Source organism: Bos grunniens, chromosome 28, assembly GCF_055505025.1.
Source record: "Bos grunniens cultivar Pamir isolate PY7600 chromosome 28, Bosgru_T2T1.0, whole genome shotgun sequence".
Lineage (NCBI taxonomy): Eukaryota > Metazoa > Chordata > Mammalia > Artiodactyla > Bovidae > Bos > Bos grunniens.
The window spans coordinates 10,555,856-10,564,755 of record NC_141192.1 but is presented as its reverse complement, the minus strand read 5'-3'; the positions used below and the strand labels follow the sequence as shown (position 1 = coordinate 10,564,755).

Below are 8,900 nucleotides of genomic sequence, written 5' to 3'. Positions count from 1 at the left end.
GGCTGCAGTGTCCTCACTAAAAAAGGAGAGAGTTTGTTTGCTTTTTATGTAATTGACTCTGACCCAATGCTGTGCTCTTAGGCAGGACAGACGGTGTCCTTTGCCATGGACTGGACCAGAAACCCTCATGCTCCACTGTCAGCCTCTTTTCTCTTCCTCCTCCCTCAATCCAATACACCCCTTCACTTTCCTCCCATCCCCAAGAAGGAATGAGTCAACACTGGATATGGGAAAATAAGCACTGAATTCTCTTCCAGAGCAGCAGGGAGACACTGAGGGGGCAGAGGAACTTGCCTCTTCAGGCTGGAAATTCACAGATGGCCAAGAAGGAGGAAGAACAGGAGATGTCATTCCAGAGCCCGTCTGGTAAGAGGCTCACACAGTCCTCCCCTGAGCCATAGTTATTGGGTTCATTCTTCTTCCAGTTGCTGTAGCCTAGCCTTCCTCCAGTTACATACATAAACTGCCCTTCGGTCACCTCATCTGTGATGCCCAGGAAGGCGGTATCAGAGGCCATGTCCTGGATGGCTTTGTTCTCCTCTGCATTCTTGGGTGTGGCCACGGTAGCCCCAAGTGCAGTGCACAGAGCCTTCACGCTGGAAAAAGGCATCTTTTCACGATTGGTCACGTACAGCTTCTTCCCAGACTTTTTGCCCAAGGAGAAGGTTTGCACTGAAATCACAAAGGGTAGGTGGGGTTGATTTGGCTTAGAGCCCTGCCCTGGACAGCAGATGAAAAAGCCCTGCTCTGGGAATCTGGGGTTGAGCCCCATTCTTCACCACCTCTGGTGAGATCCTGGTAAGAAGGCGAAGGCAAGTCCCTGGCAGCAGGCCAGGGATATCCCATCCTTAGGACAAATATCTGGAAAAATTGTCCCTGTACTGGTGAACCGAGGGAAACATGCTAGAGCCGCACTGCCAGGTGTAGGCACCAGGGTGAGAAAGAGGCATGGATACCCATCTGAGACCCATGGGTGCTGAGGAAGGAGCAAAGATCCCAGAGTCAGCAGACCTCCACTCCATCCTCCTCCATCTTCCTAACTGCATGCTGCTGAATTAATTATCCACACTGCTTGGACCTAATTTTTTCGCACCTGTCAATAAAATGGGTATAATACCCACACATAGGGATGGCAAGAGGATTGAATGAAATCATATTATTAAGAAAATGACAACCAACCTAGCCCTGGTATATAATAAGTGGTCATGCATGTAAGTTCTTTTCCACCCTTCCCCCAAAACTTAGAGTTCGCTGGAAATAAAAGAATCCAGAACACATTGGCAACAGAAAAAAAAGCTTACACTTTTTGACGTGATCCAGTTCTGATCGCAGGTCCCTTATCTGTCTCTCCAAGCTAGCCAGCTTAGCCTCAGCAACTATAAAGCGATAGGGAGAGGATATTTATTGAGAAGTGAAGTGAAGTGAAGTCTCTCAGTCGTGTCCGACTCTTTGCGACCCCATGGACTGTAGCCTACTATGCTCCTCCGTCCATGAAGAAGACCTTAAATTGGAAAGCAGATATTAACGTAGTAAAAAGTATTCCAGAAAAAAAAATAAAAAGAAGCAAAAGGAAAATAAAATGTATTCCTGCCTTCCCAAGTATACTTAGTAACTATTGTAAACTATAACTCTGGAAATAGTAATAGTAATAGTAGTAATAATACCATAAACTATAGTTCTGGGTCCTTGTCTTCATATATTTCTTAAATATTATAATTATTCATAAGAAAGGCCCAACAAATTATTCTGCTTTTTGAAACATGTTCCTAATCCTATTTTAATTTCTTATTGTAGGCAGACTCTTGAATACATTTATTATTTTGATAGGTCAGTGGATAAAATATTAGTAAGAGGTCATCATTTTGGTTTTGTTGTTACTAAATTTATTTTACTCTGAACTAAGTTGCTGTGATGTCGCCCATTATCCAGGCATTCTATGAGGCCAACACTTTTCATGCCACTCTCATGACAAGAGGCATAAAGGAAGAGCAGAGAAGAGCCGCCTCCATCCTTGCAGCCTGCAACCACACAGTGGACTCTGCAGCTGAAGAAAGGCCAGGGCACATGGCCTACAGTGGCCTGCTCAGGGAGCAGCCGGTGGAGTTTGGAAGTCTGTACTCAGCCAGCTGTGGAAATCCCCTCAGGCCCCAAGGAGCTGAGAGGAATGAGAGTGCTGGGTCAGGAAGCAGAGCTGAGCATCTTCCAGTGGGGCAGCAGGAGACGGGGCACCTCCCACCTGGCCTGGAGTTCCCAGGGCCTGCGTCCCCTCAGCCCCTACTACATGCTGGGGTGAGCTCCTTACCCGAGCTATCTCCACGATCTCCTTTGTAGCCCCTGGGTCCTGGAAGCCCAGGATTCCCTATGTTTCCTGGAGGCCCCATTTTCCCTGGAGGGCCCTGCGAGCCTCTGAGCCCTTGCCCTGTTGGAAGATGAAGGAAATATGAAGAAGTAGCTGTCACTCATTCTCTTTCTCCGAAAGCTCGATAGTTGATTGACCCCAAGAAACTGCCACTCAACTTGTGGTGACCCAAGGAAGAAAGATCCTCCTGCATCCTGGGGATGGCCTGTCCTAAGGCAGCTCCCTGAGCAGTCAAGACACCCCTTCTCTAAGTACAACCATGTGTCACCAATTCCAGGGTGGCAGTGAGGGATCCTGAGAGCCAGAGAAGCATCTTTAGAGAGAATGCCCTTTCACAGGCACGCACCTTAATGAAAGGTGAGCCTCCCCCTGTCTCTATGCTAGACCCCTTAGAGAGGACACTCTCTTGTTCGGGTAAAGGTTTAAGAAGAGTGGCCTGTCCTCTACCTGGCTCTCCCTTTTCTCCCTTGGGTCCATCTCGCCCGTCTCTTCCTGGGGTGCCGTTAGTGACTGGGATGGCACAGGCCACCACTGGGCAGGTCTTCTGAGCATCCTCAACGGCTTTTGTATTTGAGAAGGATACTGTCACCACACACAGGAGGACAGGAAGTGATGAAAACAGGAACATGATCCTTACCTTAGAATGAAGAGAGTTGAGGAAAATAGTTTCATCTTATTTTGTTTAGCCAACATTTGCCACCACCTCTGCAAAGAGGAACTAAAAAGCCTCTTGATGAGGGTGAAAAAGGAGAGTGTGAAAACCTGGCTTAAAACTCAACATTCAAAAAACTAAGATCATAGCATCTGGTCCTATTATTTCATGGCAAATAGAAGGGGAAAAAGTAGAAGCAGTGACTGATTTTATTTTCTTGGGCTCCAAAATCACTGTTGACGGTGACTGCAAATGAAATTAAAAGACACTTGCTCCTTGGAAGGAAAGTTATGACAAACCTAGACAGCATATTGAAAAGCATAGATATCACTTTGCTTAAAAAGGTCCATATAGTCAAAGCTATGTTTTTCCCAGTAGTCCTGTATGGATGTGAGAGTTGGACCATAAAGAAGGTTGAGTACCGAAGAATTGATGCTTTCGAATTGCAGTGCTGGAGAAGACTCTTGAGAGTTCCTTGGACTTCAAGGGGATCAAGCCAGTCAATCCTAAAAGAAATCAACCCTGAATATTTATTGGAAGGACTGATGCTGAAGTTCCAATTCTGATGCAAAGAACCGACTCATTGGAAAAGACCCTGATACTGGCAAAGAGTGAAGGCAGGAGGAGAAGAGGGTGACAAAATATGAGATGATTGGATGGTAGCACTGACTCAATGGACATGAGTCTGAACAGGCTCCAGGAAATAGTGAAGGACAGGGAAGTCTGGCATGCTGCAGTCCATGGGGTCGCAAAGAGTTGGACACGACTGAGCTACTGAACAACTGATGTGTTGGGCACTGTGCTCAGGGCAGTTGACACAGGGAAATATCACAACTCTTGGCTCTGAGTTACTCCTTAAGCTACTAGGAAAACTACTACTGGGATAAGTAAACTGTATTAGAGTTAGATTAGTGCTAACACAAATTTAGATGCAAGAGTAATCTCATAGGGGCCCATTTTCCCTGGGGCTCTTTTGCCCTGTGAGTTCAAGGCTTGGTAGTTTAGGCAGCCCTAAAGCATGAGAGCCCATGGGGTCTGCGCATGACACGCAAGCCCTGTTCCTTTTAGAACAGGTGATGGCCCAGCAAACAGAGCTCATTGCTGGCATGAGCTTTGGCTGCTCTCTTAACTCCCTTTCTTGAAGGTCTACATAGCCTAAATTTCCCTCTTCCATCCCCTCCTATGGACCCTAAAGCAAAACTGTTGCAGGTGACCCAAGGTCCCAAAAGGCCCATTGCTTGATGGCACCTGTTTTTACAACATCCATTGTCTCATTTCACATAAAAATCTGTTTTACACCCCAGGGTCCCAACCACCCTCAGAACCACAGCTGTTTCCTAACAGCCTGTCAATCATCTTGTTTAATAAAGTCTCTATTTTGTGACAGGCACTTGCTGGGACTGGGGACCCAGATTGCCCTGAGGTATGGAGCCTTATTCTGACCCTGAGAATGGAGGCTTCTTGGTAATTGATCCCAGCCAACTGAGACTTAGATTTACCTCCTTCCCTTCATTTGAATTTTCCACGGAGAGGCCATTTGTCCAGCCAGAACCCAGGCTTCTAAAATTTCTGTTCACTCTGGGCCCGGTGGGGTGAGCTCATGTTCCTCCTCCTGGCAGGATTCGCTGCAAGCTTCCCAGATGCCTCTCTGGCTCTGCGCCCCATCCAGCCATCAGATCCCCATCCAGTCTTTGCCTGAGCTTGCCCCCTCCCAGGAAGCCTTCAGAGCCCAGCCGCCGTGGGCCTCCCCCTCTGCTTATCTCTGGCCTCTAACCCCGGTGTCCCTGGAGCTGCTTCACACTACTGCATCTGTCCTTGCCTCCCCTGGCCTGTCAGCTCTCTTAACCCTTTCTTTCCTCCAGGACTCAGTGAGAAGCAATGAGTTGGAAGGGAAATATCTTTCTTTTTTAGGATTTTGAATTTGGAGATTAATTGATCTCTTTTTTGGCTGTACCACACAGCATGTGGAATGCTAGCTCCTGGACCAGAGATGGAACCACGGGTGGGTAAACCCTGGACTGCTGGGAAAATCCAGGAAGGGAGTTTTCTTGAGCAGATCTTCACCTTTCTCCTTTCTTTACCTCCCCTGATTATGCTAGAGACGAAAGCCAGAGCTAAACATGTTGCTAGCATATACACCCCATTTCCATCCTTCTATTTGGCTGAAAAGACTACCTTTAGTTTGCAGATGGTCAACTGGATCCAGGAAGGGCACAAGGCCCCAGGTCAGACAGAGACAGAGGCCCTCAGGGAACCTGATGACCCCACCATAGCCCCTGCCTGGAACTCACCAGGATCAAGTCAAATGGCCAGACTCTTGGCCCAGGCCTCCACTTCTCTCCTCCACGAATGACCTACTAGGGCCTCCTCAGAGCACAGAGGCTGTGGCCGGGAAGCTGGTCCTCCAGCCTGGGCCTTTGGCGGATGCCTCAGCAACATCAGCCCCAACTAGTCTAGTGAGCAGAGACAGTGGTAGACTGGCCTTCAACCCCAGATTAATGAACAACCATCCTGAGAATTGCCATATCCTGGGCAGTTCTCCAGGGCTGCTGGTGGGTTCTCCACCTTAGCACTGGGCAGCTCTGTACTGCAGCACCCAGACACCTCCTACTGCTCCCTCCCACACATCCCTCTCTACCACTCAGTTATCTGACCATCTAGAATCACAGATTCTCAGATCATGGATCAGAATCACAGAGGATAGTTCTTTCCCAATATTTATTTCTGGAAGAGGCATGCATATACATCCTACCAAACAAACACATGTTCATGCACACATACACATACAGGCAGGCACACACACGTACAGGTACACACACACACACACACATATAGGCACATACACACACACACAGGTACACACACATACAGGCACACACACACACAGGTGCACACCTCTGTATCAGTTGTTCTGCCTAGTTCACCCCTTTATCCATATTTAGTTTACTGGGGGTAGGAGGGAAGGGTTAAAGACCTACAACAGGAAGTCACCTCATCCCTTTCTTCTCATTCAAAACATCCCTTATCTGTCCTCTCTGGGTGCATCACAGGCCTAGGCACAAGGAGAGGAAGTATTTGTAAATAACTCAAATTTGGAGTTGAACATGGGCATTTGTGCTAGGCGTTCTAGCCGAGAACATGTCTCTCCATCTTTGCACAATTACTTGTTGTCATTCAGATTTCAGCTTAAGTGATATCACTGGAGAAAGCCCTATCACAAAATTGTAGTTCTCTGTTTTAATTATCTGCTTATAGTCCATCTCTATGTAACATTTTCTTAATTCTTTGGTTGCCATATGTACTGACCAGCCCACTCCTTTAGAACAGGAAGTTCATCAGAACAGGGATCTTACATCCCCACCTAGAAGAGGGCCTGGAACAGAATCAGTGCTCAATAAAAATTATGAAACAAAGGAATCCTCCAGCACTGTGTCCTCAAAGTGGCTCTCTTGACTTCCCTCCACCCAGAGCTGATATCTGTGCTCTCTTTTCTAGGGCAGGAGCTGCCTTTGATTCACCTCCTTGTCTCCAGGGTGTAACTCAGGGCTGGGCACACAGTGAGGATCCATTGACAGAGTGAGGAGAGAAGCAGAAACCCTGAGCAGGGCAGATACCAGATCAGTCCATGGCTCCTCCGTGCCTGGATTTCCAGAAGCATCCAGTTCTTATCTCCAGAGCCTGATCAAATGGCCTTTTTCAAGTCCCTGATGCAACTTTGAATTCCTGCCTTCCCCCAAACTTACACCCACTCTTTGAAACACTTATTCTAACAACTAAAGCAACTCTAGAGGTTTGCTTTGTCCCAGGGGCTGAGGCCACTTCCCATTGACTCTACTTCGTGATTGGTGATTTGGCTCCTCAAGGGTCATTGGCCCTTGTGTACTCAAGTCGCCGTGCCCTGTTCAGCAAGCCTCCCAGATTCCTGTCATCAAGGAGCCTGCCAGGTCCTGAGAGGAGCCCACTGTAGAGAAGATCACTGCCTCCCGCCAACACACCAGGATTGTGTTTCCTGATGCCATTGACATAACTCTGAAGGGCCCTTAGGCTCAGAGGACAAAGAACACTCAAACCTTACAGCAAATGAGCAGACCTCCCAGAAAGGTGGAAATCTGAACTGAGAGATTTACATACAACTAGTGGTCCCCCACTCCAGTACTCTTGCCTGGAAAATCCCACAGACAGAGGAGCCTGGTGGGCCGCAGTCCATGGGGTCACTAAGGGTCAGACACGACTGAGCGACTTCACTTTCACTTTTCACTTTCCTGCATTGGAGAAGGAAATGGCAACCCACTCCAGTGTTCTTGCCTGGAGAATCCCAGGGACGGGGGAGCCTCGTGGGCTGCCGTCTATGGGGTCACACAGAGTCGGACACGACTGAAGTGACTTAGCAGCAGGACACGATATGTGGGCTTCCCTGGTGGCTCAGATGGTAAAGAATCTGCCTGCAACGCAGGAGACCTGGGTTCAATCCCTGGGTTGGGAAGATCCTCTGGAGAAGGGAATGGCAACCCACTCCAATCTTCTTGCCTGGAGAATCCCAAGGACAGAGGAGCCTGGCGGGCTACAGTCCATGGGGCTGTAAGAGCTGGACACAACTGTGTGACTAACACTTTCACTTTCAGGCCCCTATATGTGCTACAGATTTAGAGGAAAGGTGGCTGTAGAAGGAGGGGAGAGCTTGGAACAGGAGGAGGGAGGGGTGTGTACTGTAAGCGAGGGACAATAAGAAACACTTGACTCTGGCAGGAATAAAGATCCTCCCTTGAGGATGCCATAAGCCTGTCCTCTCACAGACCTGGCATTTGAATTTATGCTTATTAGTATTATTTTCCTATGATTATTATTACTGAAATTTTCCCTTTATGCCGAGATGAAAAACTCTTTCTCAAGTGTCCCAGTTCATCACAATCTAGCCTACTGTGGGGACGTAAAAACAATCAAGGACCTTAGCCTTAACCCAGGCACTCAGAATTTTCTCAGATGAGGTCAGGTCACTTTGAATCTACCTTGTAAAAACTACCAAACACAGTGAGAAGTAAGCAGAGTGAAATCTGGCTGATACAAGACTCAAAAATAGGCCTCTGAAGACTGTTGCTCTGGACAACAGATAAACAGACAGTTTTAAAAGACAGTGTAAGTGGAACTTCATTGTTTGTCCAGTGGCTAAGACTCTGCACTCCCAACACGGGGGGCCCAGGTTCCGTCCCTGATCAGGGAACTAGATCCCACACGCCAGAATTAAGGATTCGCACACCGCAATGAAAGTTGAACATTTCATATGCCACAACTAAGACTCAGCACAGCCAAATAAGTAAATACATTTTAAAATAAAAGTAAAAAGTGTAAGTAAGGAATAAATAAGGAATAATAAAGATATAAATAAAAATTTAGCAGTGGAACTAATGAACTAGTATAAGGAAAAAACTATAGAGCTATTAATAAAATTTCAAAAACCTTGTTCTTTGGAAAATCAAATATATTTGGCAGATAGGTCCACAGTGGCTTGAATGATTGCTCCTGGTTTTTCATGTCTTCTTTTCATACAAATACATAGCCATGCCCTTTACCATGGTACTTTGTAGCACCTCCCACTAGAGTGCGTGGAGTAAACACCCTAGACCCTCTGGTATTTGACTTGGCTGTGTGACCATGAGCAGACACTCAGGGAACAGCAGCTTTAAATGTGAGGAGAATATGTCCCTAGTAGCCACTAATATCAGGATAATTAAATGATGTGGAGAAAATATGAAGCCCCCGAGGAAGCTTGAAGTAAAAAATAGTTATTAAAATCTAGTCATGCATCAGTGGTTAATAGCCCAGTCCCTGGACTCTGACTTCCTGTATTTACAGCCCACTTCTGCCATGAACTGGCTGCATGATCTTCGGAAA

At 47.1% G+C, this 8,900-nt stretch overlaps 1 protein-coding gene across 3 annotated transcripts; it reads right to left on the bottom strand.

Moving 5' to 3' along the window:
• Positions 1-225: 225 nt before the first annotated feature.
• On the bottom strand, positions 226-5,475 carry LOC147342825 (mannose-binding protein A-like). 3 transcript variants are annotated; one of them, XM_086381755.1, is made up of 6 exons: positions 5,303-5,475; positions 3,434-3,517; positions 2,807-2,996; positions 2,303-2,419; positions 1,302-1,376; positions 226-672 (listed from the first exon to the last, which is right to left on the bottom strand). In XM_086381755.1, the coding sequence occupies exons 3-6, from the start codon at positions 2,985-2,987 to the stop codon at positions 299-301; spliced, it is 747 nt and encodes a 248-aa protein (XP_086237881.1). In that variant the 5' UTR covers positions 2,988-2,996; positions 3,434-3,517; positions 5,303-5,475; the 3' UTR covers positions 226-298. The 3 variants fall into 3 exon arrangements, with proteins under 3 accessions (XP_086237881.1, XP_086237880.1, XP_086237882.1); XM_086381754.1 differs by lacking the exon at positions 3,434-3,517; XM_086381756.1 differs by lacking the exons at positions 2,807-2,996; positions 3,434-3,517.
• Between the last annotated feature and the right edge of the window lie 3,425 nt (positions 5,476-8,900).